The sequence below is a fragment of the Crassostrea angulata genome, chromosome 10, assembly GCF_025612915.1.
Source record: "Crassostrea angulata isolate pt1a10 chromosome 10, ASM2561291v2, whole genome shotgun sequence".
In the NCBI taxonomy this organism is placed as follows: domain Eukaryota; kingdom Metazoa; phylum Mollusca; class Bivalvia; order Ostreida; family Ostreidae; genus Magallana; species Magallana angulata.
This window is the reverse complement of record NC_069120.1, coordinates 52,355,708-52,376,091: the sequence shown is the minus strand read 5'-3', so window position 1 is coordinate 52,376,091 and position 20,384 is coordinate 52,355,708. Positions and strand designations below refer to the sequence as shown.

Below are 20,384 nucleotides of genomic sequence, written 5' to 3'. Positions count from 1 at the left end.
GAGATGTACAGACTCTATCGTATCAGATTTCTTGGGAAATAATTCAATAATTGAAAATGAAAATGTGCCAAGTGTAAGTTTCCAAAGTCTTCTACATATCTGGCCTACCGATAATTTTTTTTTTTCTACAGAAAAACATAACTACATACACATGGTTAACGATGCTATATCCCATTGCACAACTTGCAACTTAGCCCCTGTGTAAACAGAAAAATCCTAAAATTACATAATGGTAGTAATGATTAGTGTAACCCTTGGTCATGAGTTAAGCTATTAGGTGAAAATATTGAGCAAACCTATCTTACAATGTACCGGGGTTGTTACACTCTCAGTGGTATGGAGCAGATATGGTATCATTTGCTGACCATCCCTATTTTGCTACCACTATTATCTTCATGCGAGATACTGGACCATAAATTTATTTTATCAAAATTTCAATATCGTACATGTACGTATGATATGTACATGTATTTCAGCTCTCAAGGAGAGAAATATCAAAAATACCATTATAAATTATATACATGTGTATTTTAAAAAGCATGAGAAAGTCAAAAACTAAAATGACAAATTTATTTGGTATCTATTTGAGAATGTTACAGTATCACAGTCATCACGAGGTCTCCATAGGCTCCGGTACTTTGATTTTCTGCAGTATGGAGCGCCCTCTATCAGTCAGATCTTTGGGTAGCTCCTCCAGGGCCTCGAACAATCCTGCCACAGTGAGAACAGAGGGGGGACTGACACCTAAAAGTAGAAGGGACCTCAGGATTAATACGGTATTTAAAAATCAAAGAAATAAAACAATATATCACACAACTACATGTATATCTAAAATATTTTACATATTTTCTAAATATATTTTCAAAAATTTAATCTGTGCCTACAAGTCCTTGTTCTTTATCCCTGAATATCAATTTCAATAGAATTTATACGTATTTAATGACTTTTCACAATTCAAATTTTCTATTTGATTTCTACACTTCCTTGATATAGAATACTAACATAATATTGTTTGAAGGTGCCTCTAATAGCCCTTTTATTTTTAGGACATAAGGTCACAACTTTGGAAGAACCTTGTTAAAATCGTTTGTATTCACTGATCGCTATGTACATGTTCATGTTATATAAAAACTATATGTTCATATATTACAATAAACCTACACTGCATGTTACAGTTATTAATGCTTATCCCTATTAAGTTTCTGTTCAATTCTTCACTTCCTTACCCACATTTTCTGTCTTTTTAATAAGTAACTCCAAGATATCCAATGCTTGGGATCTTATTGCACTGTATTTTTTGTTGCCTGAAATAGACCCAATCATATAACATTATAATAACAACCATCAGTGTTGTCTCAGTTTACTACATATACATGTAATGAATGCTTGTATACACCAAAGATGTGCAATAAACTCTTTTATTATTACCGGTAATTAAGTTACCTTTAAGAAAATACATGTCCTACATATACTTTATTACTATATACACAATGAATTACCATCCTTAAAATAAATACATGTACATAAGAATTAATTAAATACTAACACTGTTGTAAAAAGAATTTCCTTATTAAGATAAAGTTCAACTTATTACGAAAGAAAAAGTGAGCCAGCTCACATACCCCAGGCTCCCCCCATTACTTGACACAAATACACACAATGAATGGCAAGGTATGCATTTAAGGGCATAGCTTGCAAAACACTTCTTGCAAATATGCATATCTACTTCTTTGTATATACCAAATATGCACATCTACATGTATTCCTTCGTCTTCAACAACTAAAATGATTCTAAGTTCAAAAGGGCCATAATTCTCAGGAAAAAAAACAATGAATTCTGAATTTTCTGAAAATTCGCACATCTGCACATTGTCCTAAATGCCTATAAAGTGTCCATAAATTCCATGCAGCTGTTAGAAAGAAATGTGCTTACAAACTGTTCATTACTATATTTAACACAGGACCAAAGTTCCAAGTTCAAAAGGACCAAATTCCCAGAAAAATAAGGGAATCAGAATATCCTGGTAATATGCACATCTACACATTGTGTCCTTAATACTAGCAGAGTTTCACAAAATTCTGTGCAGCAGTTTAAGAGGATGGACGGACTGACCAGTCAAAAACATTATACCCCTCATAACTTCATTGCGTGGGGTACTATTCAACCAATAATCATACAGAGCTTACCTATGCAAGGTAGTATGGATTTAAGAATTGTGACCACAATGTCTCTGTCTGTCCCAGACTGCTTAAAAGCTTCCTCGGAATCAAATCTGTGATAGCTATAAAAAAAATTTGTGATAGCTATTAACTGATTAACACAAATGATCACATCATCTCAATGCAATGTAATTTGTACACATCAAAATATGAAAAACATGACTATGCATTTTAATAACAAACCCAGGGGATTGTTGATTTTTTTTCAAAACTTGCTCATAAAGGGAATTTTATTGCATCTAATGTTCAGACTGGTAAAGTTTGAACTTAGGACTGATGTGCACTTTTTATTACATATGCCAATAAGTTTTTCTCATTCGAAACTAAATAGGTAATAAAAATTGAGCAAGAATTTGAAAAAAAAAATATTGGTAATATTTTATTCTGCAATGGGAATAGTGCCAAAACTTAAAAAAACTTAATCAAAAAAACGAATGAAATAAATAAATATATTCATTTGTTTGTATTTGATATCATATAAGCCAGTCTACGGAAAGCTAAGGTTATATTTCATCCATACAATGGTGGGACGGGACATATGGGTTTAGTTTTTTTTCTGCAGAAGTTCTGAAGTAAACAGGTAATTGTAATCTTGTGTTCTGCACCTGGGACCGTCTTTTGTTGGTGTTCTTATTATTTCATATTCCAAGTGACTTACCGTTCAATAAACTTGTGTAGGGATTTCAATATACAGAGCTGGACTTTCCACACATGTTGAGGAATGGATTCACACAACAAACAACAAAACTTTGAGGAGTATTCATCTGTAACCACAAACATACAGCACTATACAGTACCAATATAACACAACGACAACAAATTCAGTGAGACTTCTCAATAAGTCAGTGTTCCGTGGGCTGAAGTTTACCTTGAGTAGTGGGGTTGTGGGGCCAGGCTTGTCCCAACACTTCAAAATAACAGTCTATCTGTAACTCTCTCTTACTGCGCTCTTCTTCATCTTCTGGTTTTGACTGAATTATCAAATTAATTTTACCCTTAATCATTTTGAGTTACTATAGGTGAAGGGAATAAAAAATAAATATTGCAGACAGTAACAATAGATGGACCTATTTACCTGGAAAAGACTTGTGAAATAATAGTCAATAATGAAAGACTTACTTCTAGAACCGGTGTGATTAGAGTCCACATGTCTTTAAACTGATCCACTTTGTAACCCTCTAGCAGGTTCCCTATACACTTCATAGCCTCCACTTTGTAGGAAATGTTCTCTTTTTTACATTCCTTCATCACTGCCTCAACAACCTGACACAAGAAAATGATGACCAAATAAATAAATAAATGCTGTCACAGAGTATCACAGTAATGGCACCACTTGTTTTACAGAGAAGTTGTGTTTACCGTGGCGACTGTAGGTTGTTCCTTGTCTGACTCATTCTGTAATGCTTCCCTGAAATGATAAACAAACATGTGTTGTACCTCACATTAGTGCAGTTGGTCCAGTAATGGGCCAGTATATTCCTATACAGTTGACCAGCTTTATCCACAACGGTAGTATACAGTTGATCTTCTCTATCCACTGACAATGACAGTACATTGTATACAGCTGACCTGCTCTACGAACTTTTACAGTATACAGTTGACCTACTCAATCCTCTGACAATAACAGTTTTCAGTTGACTTGCTTTATCCACTGACCTGCAGTAAGTACAGACTGTGTCAATAGCCTGCAGTAGTGCCTCCTTTCCTGTCCATGTCCTCCCATACAGACCTGCCAGCAGTGTGTTCAGCAGGTGCCCTAGATGTGGCGGCCCCAGGCGCTCCTTCAGGGTGGATGCCACGGAGCTCATGGCGGCAGCTGCCTGGGCCTTGGTGGACCAGGACTGTGAGGTGATGGTTTCCCCCAGCAGGCTGACGATCTCCTCCAGATACAGGCGCAGACCAGCCTCCGTACCTGTAATCAAGGTGAGACAATGATCAGGTAGATCAAGTAAAACACCACAAGAAAACTCTACATTTTGGAATGAAAATCCAGTTGCCCTTGTTTAGATAAAACTTGAAACTCTATTAACATGTACATATATACATGCATGTGCTATATTTGTGTATACATTGGGGAGGTTCTCTGTATAAACATCATGATCCAATATTATTCCCCTTTCATACCCCCCAGTAATCATGATTTGAATGAAGTTTTGTCTAACTATCTAATTACATAAAAAAGGTTACGAAAAAATTTAATAGTTAAACTACCTATGATCAAATTTTGATGATAAAGCTATTAACTAGTTAATACTATATAGGTTACCTGGTGCAGCATCTACTACATATAGGTTATCTGGTGTAGTGTCTCCTACATGTAGGTTACCTGTAGTAGTGTCTAACACATTTATTACCCAGTGTAGCGTCTAATACATGTGGTTACCTGGCACAGCGTCTTCTACATGTAGATTACCTGGTGTAGCATCTACTACTAATGTTACCTGGTGTAATGTCTAACACATGTGTTACCTGGTGTAGCATCTAATACATGTAGGTTACCTGGCATTGCGTCAAATACATGTAGGTTACCTGGTATATTGTCGTCTACATGTAGGTTACCTGGTACAGCATCTACTACATGTAGGTTACCTGGTGTTGCATCTACTACACGTAGGTTACCTGGTGTAGCATCTACTACATGTAGGTTACCTGGTGTAGTGTCCCGTTACCTTGTGTAGTGTCTAATACATGTAGGTTACCTGGTGTAGTGTCTAAAACAGGTAGGTTACCTGGTGTAGCGTCTAACATATGTAAGTTACCTGGTGTAGCATCTACTACATGTAGGTTACCTAGTGTAGTGTCTACTACATGTAGGTTACCTGGTGTAGTGTCTAATACATGTAGGTTACCTGGTGTAGCGTCTACTACATGTAGGTTACCTGGTGTAGCGTCTACTACATGTAGGTTACCTGGTGTAGCATCTTATACATGTAGGTTACCTAGTATAGTGTCTTCTACATGTAGGTTACCTGGTGTAGTGTCTACTACATGTAGGTTACCTGGTGTAGCTTCTAATACAGGTTACCTTGTGTAGTGTCTAATATAGTAGGTTACCTAGTGTAACATCTACTACATGTTGGTTACCTGGTGTAGCATCTTATACATGTTGGTTACAGAGTGAAGTCTCATATACATGAAGGTTACCTGGTGTAGCGTCTAATACATTTAGGTTACCTGGTGTAGCATCTTATACACGGAGGTTACCTGATGTAGCATCTACTACATGTAGGTTACCTGGTGTAGCATTAAATACATGTAGGTTGCCTGGTGTAGCATCTAATACATGTAGGTTACCTGGTGTAGCGACTACTACACGTAGGTTACCTGGTGTAGCATCTCATACATGTAGGTTACCTGGTGTAGCGTCTATCCAGACCTCCTCCCACACTGAGGTTTTCTTCTCCGTTTTGTCAGTATTCTCAGGCTCTATCAAACAAACAATTACCAGGTAGTTAATACATGCAGTATGATACATCATGTTACTGTAACCACAATGAAATTGTTAAATCAATGTAGTAAAAGAAGTATGTTTTCTATTTCAATTTAAAATGTGATTTAAATTATCAATCAAAGTCTTATTCTGTTCACTTTAGTAATTTCTTTTAACATTCTGGATATATATTCATATTCATGATAAATGTTCTTTGAATGCAGGGTATAGGGTAAAAATGCCATTTCAAATTTCAGTAAAAAAAAAAGGTTTTGTCTTTTTATGCAATCAAAATGAATTCAAGATTTGGAAAAGCCAAAACATATATTGCAGCGAAATGTCAAAGCCATAACAAGTAGGAAAATCCTATTTCATATTATTTCATCCGATTCCATGATATACATGCATAATCAATGCATATCTATCATCGAGGATCTACACTGTAGTAAAGAAGAACAGCATATTGTATAGTAATTACCTTTCTCATGCATTGCAAAGAAGGCCAGGGGTAAAGCTAGTGCAGCGTGCCTTTTGAGGACATCAGGGTTGTACTGAGAAATGGCCGCCAGAGTTAGACCACAAGCAGACCTTACCGATTCCTCTGGTTAATAAAAAATGAATGAATAAAGAATTAAATAATTTACATACATGTAATGTAAACAATGTTCAATTTTATTATTTGATATTTACATGTAATTCAGACTGACCTTCCTTCTCCAGATACCATGTCCTTAATCGACCAATCAACTTCTCCACGCTGCTGTCCTTGGCAACCTGTCAAAGATCATTAGCATGTGAATCTCATAATGATGCTGTAAAAATAATTTAACGACAAGTTATTAAATAGGACAGCAAAACTAAAACAAAGTCTTTGTCATAACAAATGGCAAATTAGAGTTGTGATGGTTTAAAAAAAAAATTTACATCTTTAAAAATTGCATTTACAGTACCGGTATTTGAAAAAAATTGCAACTTGACTTGAAAATTTGACCTTGGCATTCACTGACCTTAACTAGCTGACCTAGAGCTGAGGCATATGATTTTCTGATTGAGGCATTTCTATCACTCAGTCCAGACAAAAAGGCACTCATCAGCTTCCCTACAGGTAAAGCAAATTTGAAGATACTAAAACCATGTGGATGATGAAATAAAGAAATGTACAAGTGCACTAACTACCCTATTTCAATGGAATACAAGCACAAAGAGTTTTATAATATACAAAACAAAACTAAAATAAAAAGCTGAAATTTTATCATACAAGTCGTCCCATCAATTTACCTGCATGAGGTGTTAGATCTAACGGACAGTGATGGACCAGTGACACCACTAGACTGGAACATCCCGCCTACAACATACAAAACAAAGTACAGGTACAGCTAAAGATCTTTATACATGAACTTAAAATGATGAGATAAAATTTAAGTCAAAGTAACAAAACCACATTTAACATAAAATATGTTGTTTATTGCTAATGCTGTCACAAACACTCCGATGGGATGTTGATACGTGTACTGACCTTGGTTCCTATGCCGATGCCACTTTTGATGAGATCAGTCAACCGTGGAACCAATTCAACCAAAACATCCGCATTTACAAATTGCACACACTGTGAAATTACAAAACTTGTAATTAATTGATTTACGCACTCCAAAATACCATATGTATTTATTCATGATATATAGATTCTATTTATAACCAACTTACCACTAGGAAGTTCACATCCTTATTTCCACATCTGATTAATGATTTTATTCTAATTTGAAATTGGTATAAAAAGATATCAAACCCCTTACTTACATAGTTGACTGTCTCCATCATGGGGGACATTTTGGAGGCAGCAATGCGTGCACTGTCCAGCTAAAACAAGGGATCAACATTAGTATACAGCCACAGTTATCTCCCCTTCATTATTTTGTTGATCAGAATAATTATTACATGTAACAGTGTATGACAAGTATTGAGGGGGATACAGACAAATTAAATGATAAATCTCAGTTTCACGAGCTTATCTGCTTTTAATCAAGATATTCTTAAATCTCTTTCTTTGCTCTCCTACAAAAAAACCAAAGATTTGACCTCTCCTGATGTGGACACCTAACTGTAAAACAATACTGAACTTGTAACTGGGTTTTTGTAAAGAGGATTTGGACACCTACCCTCTCCTGGGCCTCCTCACTGCCAGCAATCCTGAGACTGAAATAGTTCATGACCTGTGGCTCTAAGCCACTCACAGCCTCTAGAAGGGCAGTCACCAGAACAGCAATATGGGGTCTCAAAAGGGGGCCAGCATTCTTACTAATCTTCAACAATGTTGATAATCTGCAGCAAAGAATTCAAATTAGAGTTCAGAAACAGGGTCTTAATATTATTGCAGCTCAATTCATCTAATAGATTAAAGGTTCATGGAAACAAAATTTAATTATATCTTAAGGGTCCTTGATACCCTGTGACTTTTACTTTTTATAACAGTACATCACAACATGACACTTTAAACCCATTGTGAAACTGTTATTATCATCAAACTTGGATGTCTATTTCTGAAGAGCAATGGGTATGATATATCTGAAGATCTTTCCCATTAACATCTCTTCATTGATACTCAAAACTTAAATGAAGTGACCTTGACATTGAACTTACCCAATGGCCCTGACCTCTGGTACAGGGCTGTGTGTGCTGACCTTTAACAGACAGGGCAGTACCAGGCTGGTGGCCTTCTCCCCCATCTTACCATAGTTAACATCACAGATCTTGATGGAGGCCTGAAACAGAAACAATCCTAAACTCATTTACACTGTCTTATAACATTGAGGTACAAATAAAAATGGGTAACACATAGCTCAAAATGCTCAATGTACATGTATCATGAATTTTGGTATAAATTCAGTAAAAAACTACATATGGTTTTTTTTCTATCACTGACCCGACTCAGAGATCTACAGGCTAAGTCAGCAGCATTCCTTACAGTCTCCTGCCAAAAGAAACGGTATGCATTTATAACATACTACAAAAAAAATACTGTTAAAGTATTGATGTGTAAGCACATTTATCTACTGAATGATGCTATCAAGATAATGTATCTCAAACAGAAATAAAAACATAACAAAGATTGAATTGTTATTTTAAAGGGGTTTTTTGTTCACTTAGTTTTTATTTAACTCAAGTCAAATCACGAAAAGAAAGACCCATCAATGTATGAAAAGTAAAAAACAAGACTTTGACAGAAAAAGAGCATAAAAATCTTAAATATGTACCTTGATATCATCTCTGACCCTTAAGCATGTCTCCCACAATTCTGGAAGTTGGTCAACCACATCGTCCAATGGTCTTCCTCGTAACAAATCGTTCACAGCAAGACAGCTGTTGAAGTATTGGAATTTTGAATTTGTATTCTATTCCCATTACATTTTACAATATAGTTTTAGTTTCATACTATTGGATATTTTTAATCACATACATGTATCAAGCAAAAGTATGTACAACTGATGACAGTGAATGTACACTTTTACCTGGACTCACGAACTCTCCACTGGGTACTTGTCAAGTTCATCAACAGGTCTCTCAAAATTTCCTTCATGTACGTATCCACCTACATAAATCAAAGTGCTGGATTATAGAAACAAACAAGGAATTGATTCAGGTCCTCCATCAACAGGGACGATCCAACAGAATGTCAGCATACTGTGATAGATATCAGTGTCTGTAGGACTGAAGTCTAAGGGAAGAGTTGGATAATATTTTATATTATTGAATAAAGAAGTCAACGGTTGTGTGGTACACCTTTACATGTATATTTTTGTCCTCTCACCGTGTTTTTGTTGTCCTTGACCAGGGCGTTCCAGATGGAGCCCATGGCTTGCTGAATCCTCGGATTGGGGTCAAACTGGTAGCGGTACAGCTTGGGGACAATCTGGGACAGGAAGGGCTGGAGCTGCTCACCGGCCTGGGCAGCAATCGTACTGAACCCAAACGCTGCCCCCTATACCATAGACAAAACAAATCAAAACCATTATATTCTATGTGCACGTTAAGTTTAATACAGAAATTGTTTCATACAGCATCCAAACAATGACAAATTGGAAATAAATTTTCCTCCTTAAAATTGTTCGGGTAAACAAAAATACTTTGGGGATTCATTCTGAAAAACTAGCATAGACTCATTCCTCATATAAAACTCTGTCAGTTGCATGTATATTTACACATATTAATCTAATTATGTTATAAAATTTGAATGCCCTTGCTACCTTTCTGGAATTCCACATGGCATTGTGATTGGCCAGATGCATGAACTTGTAGATAAGGTCAGGCTGGTTGAGGTCGTTAGCGATGGAGCAGAGTTCTCTGTAGGTTGAGATCCCTCCACTGTAAACAAAAACAAGTGTCATAAACACTGAACATCTTTACAATAGAGGATGTGGCTTCTATATAGCTGTAGAAAGAAATGAAGATTCCTAATTAAATGCGAGGAATTAATATCCGCTAAAAATCATGAGAAGCACATATTTTTTTACAAATGTAGACTGAATAAAACTATGTTCAAAATTAGGCGTTCCAAGTTTTAAATTCTCCTAATTTGATGTGGTTGTTTTCCATAATTAAGTATTTGAATAAAAAAGGAATCTGCAGTGTTTGACTATACAGACCCCAACAGCTGCTGATAATATATAACTATACAGACCCGTCAGGAGTTTTGCCCATGGCTCCATCCTCAAACACTGCTGTATCTCCAGTTACTTCCTTCTTAGAACTGGAAATAATCAAAACACATGAATTACCGAAGTGTGTTAGTTTAATGATGAATACACATTTCTCACAAGTACCACACAGGTATAAAACAAGTATTTATTTAGCTGTCCCCACAAATTTCTAATATCCTATCCATTACATACAAATTGCATCTCTGCCTTAAACCTCAGACCTTTTTCCTGTGGTAAGTGTCTCCACGAGTTCAGACACCAACGAGTCCTTCTGTTGTGAGCTTGAAATCTCGTAAATCATACCCAGCCCTTTGGAGGCGATGTCTTGTGTTACATCTACAAAAAACAAATCAATAGCTTGAGTACCAGCTTCACCCTCCAAAACACATGCTTCTTCAATATGGTACATAAAATATTGATGTCTTCACTATAATAAACTGGAGACTGGTGAAAATATTTTATCTGGTTAATAGATGCCAATTTCTCACCATCGTTCTCAGACAACATGCTCATGAATGCCGATTGAAGCTGGCTGAGTTTGCTCTGTATAACGGAGTGCTGTCCACATTTCTTCACCAGAGTCAGCAGCCAGATACAAGCCGCCTATCAAACAAAACAGAATGTATGTAAGCGCTGGACTATTAGGTCTAAAATTTGATAAAGAGAGAAAAGAAAAAAAATTAAGGAAAAAAGACTGAGCTACATGTATCTACTAGTATCCTGTCTCAGGGTTGTTTATCTTATTTGAGGGTTGGCATGAACAAAAGATTACTTTACCTGTCTCAGGTGAGGATTAGCACTGACAATAGATTACCTGTCTCAGGTGAGGGTTGGCACTGACGATGGACTTTGTGAGGATGGTTTCCATATACCACTCCACATCATCCTCACCCGGACTGATGCTCTTCTGTTCAATGGAAAAATCACATAAATTAGAGTATGTCCAAAAAATATTGACATTTTCTAGTAAAATAAATTAAACCTTCTAACATCTAATTATTGATTTCTTGAATATGCTTTTAATAGTGCACTCTCATTAATATCAATAAAGAGTTGTAAGTACCACCTGATAGTCAGATTCAGTCTGAGTCCAGGCGTCACGAGCAGCGGGAGAGTTCACTCCCATGGCAGCAAACACCAAGGCCTCGGCAGTGGTCAGGTGGAGCTCGATCTGTTTGGGCTGTGTCAAGTAAATAAAATACATGAATCATTGAACTTTTTTTAGTAAACTCACACACCTCCAATATTGGTGACAAATCATATCAAAGACAAGAAATAACTAAAGCGAAGATCTACCTGTATAGAATCCATCAAGTATTGTAAGACTTTCCTCCTGAATGGGAAGAGTGCATCCCCCACACACATCTGTCCCATGGTCAAGGCTGCACGCTCCTTTACCTAACAAACACATTAAATGTAGTCAAGGATTACAGGGTAAGTGGGTTCATAGTCTGATTTAGTGTATAAAAGAAGTTGAACAGTACAAAAAGTTGTTGAATGATTGAACCAAGACTCATTCAGTATACATGTACATATATCTGCACCACACATACAAAGTCCAGGTACCTTGTTGTTCTGACTCGAGGATTTGATCAGCTTCAGGAGCATGTTTAGTATAGACATCTTGGTTATCTCCCCTTCATTGTCACTTTCCTCCCCAGAGGGCAGAGGCAGTGCCATGTTCCTACTGATTTCTCCCAGGGACAGACAGGCACTCGACACGAGAGTCACATTCAGTTCTGTTGCTGTCTTAATGATGTTTACTACAGGGGAAACATCAATGAACATAATAATGATATCTAGTTACCCCTCCCCTCCCCCTCCACCAAAAAACACCCCTGTTACTCACCCAACTGTTTGATGGAGTCTACCACCACTGTGAGGACAGCTGAACTCAGTTCTTCTCTCTTCCCCCTTAAATACCGTCCAATAAGGTAACCTTGGGCCAAAATAGAACCTTGCTGTACCTCAAAATTCTGAAAACAGTAAATACAAATCTGCTTTGAAGTACACATGAACTGGTATGTAGTGTTTGTTATGTTCAAGGATTGCTCATGATAAGAGGTAAAAGACATGACAAGCATGTTGATTCATAAGGTTTTATGGGAAAAATTGAGGGACCTTGTCAGACATTTTGGATAGGAAGTCAGTGAGAGTTTCAAGAACATCAGCCTCGGGTTGACAACATGTGACAATGGCCAACAGCTGACTGGCGTAACTTTTCAGATCTTCTCGCGAGGAAAACACATAACTCTGAAATAACAGAGAGTGGGCATCTGAATGTAAAGTCAAAAATAACAGTAACAAAGACAGAAACCACAAGACAATCCCTTAATACAAACCTTTATCCAGTTGAGCTGAGAGATGAACTTTGAGGCCAACATGTCAGGGGCTACAGCTACCAGCTCCAACAAACAAAACATGGACACAGGGCCTGTACACAGAGAAATAACCAGTCAACCATCAAAGAACAAAAATTTTCCTATCCCTCCCTTCTTTTCTAAACTTATTCAATATAGTTTGTGAAAAGTTTCCAAATAAGGGTAGACTTTTGTAAACATAGTGCATATGCTAAGAATATGCATCCTTGTCCACTATAACAAATGAGGAGTCTCACCTCCAACAGCACTGAGTAGTTTCTGGTTAAAGTTGAGGTACAAGATGACGGGGGCGTTCTCGCTGGAGTCGGCCTGGAGGAGCGGACGGACATAGCGGGCGACCTGGGGGGAGGAGTCCTGCATGGAGGAGAGTGAGTCTGTGTCACAGGAGATCCCCCCGCCGTGGACCAGGCACAGCCGCAGGTACAGGATCATCTAATTATAGAAAGGTAGAATCAGTTAAATAAAGATATGGAAGTTTATCTAAAAATAAACAGGCAAATATAAAACAGTGGTTCACCTTAAGATAGACACAAAGACTCAACAGACACATAGAATAAGGATAATTTATCATGATCAGCTGGATATAGGCACAGAATATCATGTAGAATTACATGTACATAATATGTACATGTAGGCATTGAGAATCAGCCAAAAAATGACGTTGAATCCACTTAATATAAGCATAATGTACATTGCACAGAGAGTCAGGTAAGAAAATATAGAGAAGATCATATAAGATCAGCTTAAAATAGAGGGTTCGTTTTAGTAGAACCCCAGTATTCTATTAAAATATATATGTTACAGTACCAGTATATAAATACAAGTATATTGTAGAGGATTGAGCAGCAGTCAATTTGCCCATATAAATATGTTCTTTCATATTATTACATTGTACCTGTTCGTAGGCTGCTGGAGAGAAGGGCAGCTTCTGACTTCCTACCGTGTGGAGTCTTTGTGAGGCAGTCCTCTGCTGGACCTGTCAAAGAGTTGTATAGACACAATTACATGTACATGTATACTGAACACTGCTATCTGATTCATAGTAAAAACCACTAAATGAAATTACACTACACAGATGAATGGGGCTTTTACCTGTGTGTTGATGTAGTTCATTATTTTAGAGAAATCCGGCAGTACAACATCCTCCCTCTCCACCTCGTTCCCATCTTTATCTCGCTTTTTCTCACCATACAGGGCCTTCCTGGCCTCGACCTGAATGTCTTCCTTGCTAAATAAAGAGCAAGATCAATGAGAAACAGCTAGAATACTAATCAAAGATTTACCTGACATTTACAAAGGCAGTCTCATATAAACTTCACATTTTGATATGAGTTTACCAATGCATTACAATTTTGTTAAGGAAACAGTATTTTACCAATGTTTGTTTCTTTAAACATTTACATTTGGGTGGCATAAATATCCACATTCCTTAATAGACTTACTTATCACCACAAGCCAGGAGCAGAATGAAGCGAGATGGGACGTGATCCGCTGGGAAAACAACCTTGGCATACTGAACAGCCATAGTTCTTGCTTGGGCTTCATCCTTAAGAAATGAAAGTTATAAAAATATATGTATATCATTATTCTTATTACATTGTAGTGTACCAATATATTCAGTGAATCAGATCTATAAATTAGAACCACAAATGTATCATACTTGTGATGATTAATTAAGAGTTAATTCAAAACTCTAACTCCAATTTTTTTCATCTAAAGCCTGACCTTTTCTATATTTTGGGTAATTAGTGCCTCCATCAGAATGCGAGCTGATTGGTCAATATCTGTGTAGGCTGATGACATCAGAGACAATGCTTCTTGAACAGCTAACCGAGACTCAGCATCTTCCTGTTAATTTAAATAACAAAATATTGGTAAACGTTTTCCGAAAAGTAACCCATTAAAATCTTTTAAACAAAGAAAATTAATGTAACAAATTCAATTTATGCTCTCCAAGTTACATTTCATATTCATCAAAAGAAACTGATTAACATGATTAATTGCCACTATGCAAACTTCCTGAAAATATTCTGTCAGTTGACTGTTTGTTACTTGTTAAATGTATTATCAAAATCACCTGGCCAATAGCATCAAACAGTTTCTGGGCGAGTCCAATGTCCTTCTTTACTAGCTGTGGAGCTCGCCTGACGATTTTACCCACGGCAACATAGGCCAGACTGCGGAGTTTCGAGTCATCCTTGGTCTCCGAGATCAGCTTCATCATCCCAGACAGTAGGACCGAGCTGATTGGTTGAAATTTGTTGTCTTTGCAACTGATAAATAAGATTGAATATATGAAATTTTAGTACATGTACCCAAATTTAACAATAAAAGTGTAAGTTTGTTTTACCCTCACTTACTTGAAGCAAACATGATGAACAAACTGTACAGCCATGTTCTTCAGCTTGGCATTTGTGTTCTGACCATATAAGCAGTCAAAAATAACCTGGAAGTAAAGACAAAGCACAAGTTTATCAGTGTGTAACCTACATCTGTCTGACCAATACCGGTTGATTAGGTCACCTCTCTATGATTAGGTCACCTCTCTATGATTAGGTCACCTCTCTAAGGAAAATGCTGCTATTTTTCTAATTATCCTTTTTTCTCAAGAGTTTTGTTTTGCTTTAGAATTCTCCAACCAAAACATCAAATCACATGCTCTTGTTAAGGAGGCTCAACACACTAATACCAATATATTATTATTCTAATGGATTGGTAAAAATCCTATTTGAATTATGATTTCACAAATATACCATTATTGGCTTTCAAAAACTTGATATTTACTCCTCAATTATGAAGCTCCGTATACCTGGACACATGATGGGAAAACACAGGCTGCCTCCCTGGATCTAAGGAAGATTGGGAAGATTTTCAGTCGAATTCTGGTGCATGCTGGGGTCCGCTTCAGTTCTGGTTTGGTAGGGGGCTAAGATATAATCGACAACAAAATAATAAAAATGTTTATCTAGATATCCATTTTTGTTATGTTAAAATTCAGAACTCCCCATTACTTCAATCTGAATCAAGACTTGCATTGATATAAAAGTACACACATTTGGGTGTGAAGCATAAATTATTTCTAAATTAAAAAAAAATTAATTCTTACAAAATAAAGAAAACATTATTTTTTGATAACCCACCTGGCCTTTGACATCCATTGTTCCTTGAAAAAGACCAAACAATTGTCTCACAATCTCTAGGTCATTCCAATCTACAGTTCTATAAATCAGAGAAGGGAACTATGTTCACAGAGTATAAATATCTCAAATTACCAAACTCCAATGTATGTGGTTTTTAAAAATCAAAATAATCTTTCCATAAACAATTAAATATTATTTTACATTGTGATACCTTTGTGAAGATTTAATTTAAAATTGTAATTATCTTCTAGGCAAGTAAAAAGTCAGAATCAGAAAACTTACCCTTGGATTCTCTTTAATTCAAAATCTGCAGCTGTTGCAACACTGTATGCAAATAAATAAAAAAAAAGTGATTGACAAAATCAAGGCAATAAAATTAGTTAACTCTTAATTGTAAAATAACAAGTATGGTTCATCAAATTTAATAGTGTAGACTCCTTATTTTATGTGAGTACTTAGTTCCTCAATTCTAACATTTTGAAACAAATTTTCTGATTATATAAATCAAAAACTCCAACCTTTTATTATAATTTCATATAGTTTTCAACTGTTGTGAAAATGAGTTTTTCAAATTCCCGAGGGGACTGCCTCTCACAATTCTTTTGGATGAAAAAAATTCCTAGCCTACTGTAGAAGAGGTTTTATGCAAATTGGTTAAAAAAATATATAATAGAACAAGCTGCCTACCTGTGCCTTGTGTCAGAGGAAGCAATGATGTAGTGACATATGACCGCATTTTCTGGGAACAGCTCGGCACCCAGGAACTTGATGATCCCAAGTTTGGTCTTCTCCAGGGCCTCTGCTGACAGGGGCGTGTCCCCGGTCACCCGCCGAAGGGAGTACTCACTCAGCCCTGGGGGTGAGGCTGGTTTTGGACTGTTACCCGCTGGGGCACTAGCTGGTCGTGAAGTCTGGCTCAACAAACCCTGAACACTAAGTCCATCAGAAAACATGAAAACAGAGTCAATTCAGAGCAAGACAGTACAGATTTACTCAATCATACCTAAATCTTACACTACATTGCAAAGCATGCATTCACATTTCATCAAAACAATGAAATTGTTAAGAAATGATATGACCTAACTAATTATGGATAGGAAGTGTTTGACTTCAAAAAGAAAAATAATATAAATTTTCTTAGAACCTACCAATGTACATTTGATTCTATTTATAGAAAAAAAGGGCATCAGTCTGCTAAAATCTTATTTATAAATTCATATGTGTAATAAAATACATGTATGGAAATTTTTAAATTAATCATGATAAGATCAATCCCAACAGTTACTGCTAAGTTTCAGTGAACATGCATACTAACTTATATGGAAGGAGGAGAACATCCATGAAGTAATTCAGGATGTCGGCTCGAGTTTTTTCATCCACTTCAAACATGTTCTTCCTTTTCTCTGGATCTGTTGGCATGGTGATGAACCCTAAGGCTGGGGTCATCAAAAGAAGTATGCTGAACAAAAGAACAAAAGAAATTACACACAGTATTACCTTATCTCAATACCTGTGCTTCAGGAGGCTGAGTGGTCAACGAATTACTCTTCAGATCTTCCTTAAATTTTGATGCATGATTTGTTTAGCTATAAACTATCATTTCGTAAAGGTAATATCCATAAATTTTTAGCTTTAAAAATTGAATGTTCTGTTATATATCTTTATCACATCTTTATCTCAGTATATGGTGGATATCACTCATGTGATAAATTTTTTAAATTCCACTGTGAGTTCTTACGCCACGTGACGTCATAATTAAACATTATGTAGTTACAGGCAGATATGCTCAAAAATGAAATGTTTTTTAATCTTTAAGGAATTGTTTTCCATGCGTAAAGTTGTTGATGTCGTGTAGTAAATATGTTGCGCGTAGAAAAGATTGAGGTTTATAACAAAATACTTGGTAAAACATGTGATAAAAAGAATCTCTCATGATATGTGATGGTATATGATTTTTATCCAATTTATCCAATATAATATATATATATATATATTTCTTGAGGAGATTAACATAGTCTAAAGATGGCCATGACCATCCAGCCTTCTTGAGAGAAAAGATTACACTTTTGCAAATGACTTCATGTAGAAGATTATTCTGATAAATTTAGTAACCTATCCTGCTGGGCCTTGGGTTTTCCTTCTAAACACCGGAATAGTAAGGGAACTAACTCTGCTTGCTTATCAGGGGCCAGTCTGGGAAACCCCATCCTTATGTAGATAATGGAGAAATTCTGTAAACATATGCATGACCAATAAGTGATACTTCCAAATTGTAATACAGTTTTACTTATGGCAAACAACATCAAGATAGAGTATTGTTATAGTTAATGAGTTACAGTAAAGGTATTATATTTGGCTGTGTATTCTATTTAATGTTTTTTGGCAGAATGCTGCTTTTGCTAATCAGTTAATCTAGAACATTGCAAAATGACAACATATATATAGAGCAATAGGTACATTCAGAAATGTGCTAAATCAGATCCAAGCTAACCTTGCCAAAAAAAATCTCTGATACATATTGTTCAATATTTAGCAGAGACTGCTTAACAAATAATAAGTTTACAGTATTCAATACATCTTACAGAGGAGCAGCTAAAGTTTATCTACTGAAACAGTTCCATAAATAACACATGAAAATAAACTATGGCTGACTGCTTACCGTGATGATGGATGTAGCGTCAGGGTCCCTGTACTGTTTAATCAGCTCTTCTACAGGTAGGAGCACCTTGGGTCGACTCTTCAACCTCTTGTTTACATGGACAAGCAGCTCCATCACCTTATGAAAAACCAGAAAATGTCTTAGTGGGCTCTTTATTTAATATTTTTTAGAATAATAGTGACAAAAACATACCAGATTGAGCTATTTAAAATCACCGTATAAATTTAGAAAGTATTTCGAATTTTTTTTTTCCAACATGAAATTCTCAATATATGTATCTGTATACACTAATTAAATATCTTTCAGAAATTGTGATTTATTATGCAGTCATGAATTGCTCTTTTTCACAGAATGCTTTCTTGCTGCCTTTACCTACTAGCTTATTCAATGCCATGAGCAAATGAAGATTTCAGATCTTAAAACTGTATTCCTTTATTTCTTAACTTTACCTTTTTGCGGACAGCTTCCTCGGAGCTGTTGAGTTTGAGGAGCACAGGTGGAAGGAACCTGTCCAGACAGCTCTCTAGCTGATCATCAGTCTCCGCTGATCCAATCCTTAGGAACACTCTCTCCACAAGACCTGTTGTTAAATTTGATGAAGAAACTTTACTGCATTAGATATAACTATCTTTTTTTATCAGTCAGTCATTTTAATCATAAGCAATTCCAGAACAACATTTTCAGTAAAACACACTTGTAGTAAAATGCAAGGAAGGAACAGTTTTCATTCATTATAAATCTTTGTTATATCTGATAGGTTAAAATTATTAACATGTATCTATGTATCCATTTTTTAATGTTCACATTCATAATTCCCAATTATTCTTATCAAGATCTGCATAAAATTTCATAGATTTTGATGCAAAATTTTAGTCCCAACTTCATTCAGTTGACATTCAGAGCACTAGAAAAGGTGTGGTCCAAACTGGATAGCTAATTGTAACAGGCTGATATTGCCTTTGCTTGGGATTGAACGGACTCAGCACTAAAAAATTTGTGCATTTTATTGGCCAAACTATGATAGAAGAATACCTCAAAGGTCAAAGTTTGAAGAAATGTCAGAATGTTAAACCACCACACTGAACTTCAAACAAAAAGATACTTAATCATATCACATTCCGTGATAACATTACGTTTTGGGAGATTATAGTCTGTCCCAAGCTATTTATGCAGCACATTTGGAGGATTTTTAATAAAAATACACATACCTATGAAAGAAGTGCAATTGAAATTGTTGAAAGGGATAATTTCCAAGATAATTTCATTGACACATTATAATCTATCACTGGAACGAAAACAGATTCATTACGGAGATTCATAATGGGGAATGTTTACATCTTTTCTCCATTCGGAATACACTCAGATACATCGCGCAATTTTACAACGTTATCATCCGGGCTTGCTGCAATACAAGATCCCCGTAGACATCACATTTTTTAGCATTGTAATGAAACCTGTTAAGCTAACAGGGGCGTTTCGACTGAGAAATCTTGGAAATTTTTCATACTTTTGAATAAACATCGTTTGAAACCTGATGTATTTACAAATAGTATGCAATTAAGCAAAATGTGAATCCATGATATTTTGGGACAGAGTATAATCATCACCACAGCACCACCGTTCCGTGTTATCAAATACACACAGCTTCAACAGAGATGGATATGAGCATAAAAAGTATATATCGTACATATAATGATTAGGACAATGTGCTTCATTAGTCAAATTACACTATACCTACCTAATTCATCAGATTCTGTCATCGTGTAGTTGTGACAAAGCAAAAGTAGAAACAATGTAACGAGGTTTGTTAAATCGGTCTGGGAGTTAGTCGGTTGAACCTATTTCATTATCTTTACTTCA

The 20,384-nt window shown here is 36.1% G+C and overlaps 1 protein-coding gene across 1 annotated transcript; it reads right to left on the bottom strand.

Moving 5' to 3' along the window:
- Positions 1-556: 556 nt before the first annotated feature.
- Positions 557-20,324, bottom strand: LOC128164842 (proteasome adapter and scaffold protein ECM29-like). The gene is made up of 48 exons (XM_052828867.1): positions 20,263-20,324; positions 18,974-19,104; positions 18,525-18,641; positions 17,978-18,096; positions 17,181-17,324; positions 16,553-16,798; positions 16,148-16,189; positions 15,866-15,944; positions 15,535-15,651; positions 15,086-15,171; positions 14,803-14,998; positions 14,451-14,573; positions 14,168-14,271; positions 13,818-13,953; positions 13,621-13,701; positions 12,962-13,157; positions 12,687-12,778; positions 12,466-12,597; positions 12,194-12,320; positions 11,911-12,107; positions 11,641-11,742; positions 11,411-11,524; positions 11,159-11,251; positions 10,833-10,947; positions 10,566-10,680; positions 10,326-10,394; positions 9,892-10,009; positions 9,456-9,626; positions 9,157-9,236; positions 8,902-9,007; positions 8,571-8,618; positions 8,288-8,409; positions 7,807-7,969; positions 7,448-7,507; positions 7,167-7,256; positions 6,929-6,995; positions 6,658-6,749; positions 6,358-6,424; positions 6,129-6,251; positions 5,575-5,646; positions 3,877-4,132; positions 3,580-3,628; positions 3,340-3,483; positions 3,089-3,191; positions 2,879-2,984; positions 2,188-2,282; positions 1,227-1,304; positions 557-744 (listed from the first exon to the last, which is right to left on the bottom strand). Exons 1-48 carry the CDS (start codon positions 20,282-20,284, stop codon positions 611-613), a joined length of 5,439 nt encoding a protein of 1,812 aa, XP_052684827.1. The 5' UTR covers positions 20,285-20,324; the 3' UTR covers positions 557-610.
- Positions 20,325-20,384: the final 60 nt, after the last annotated feature.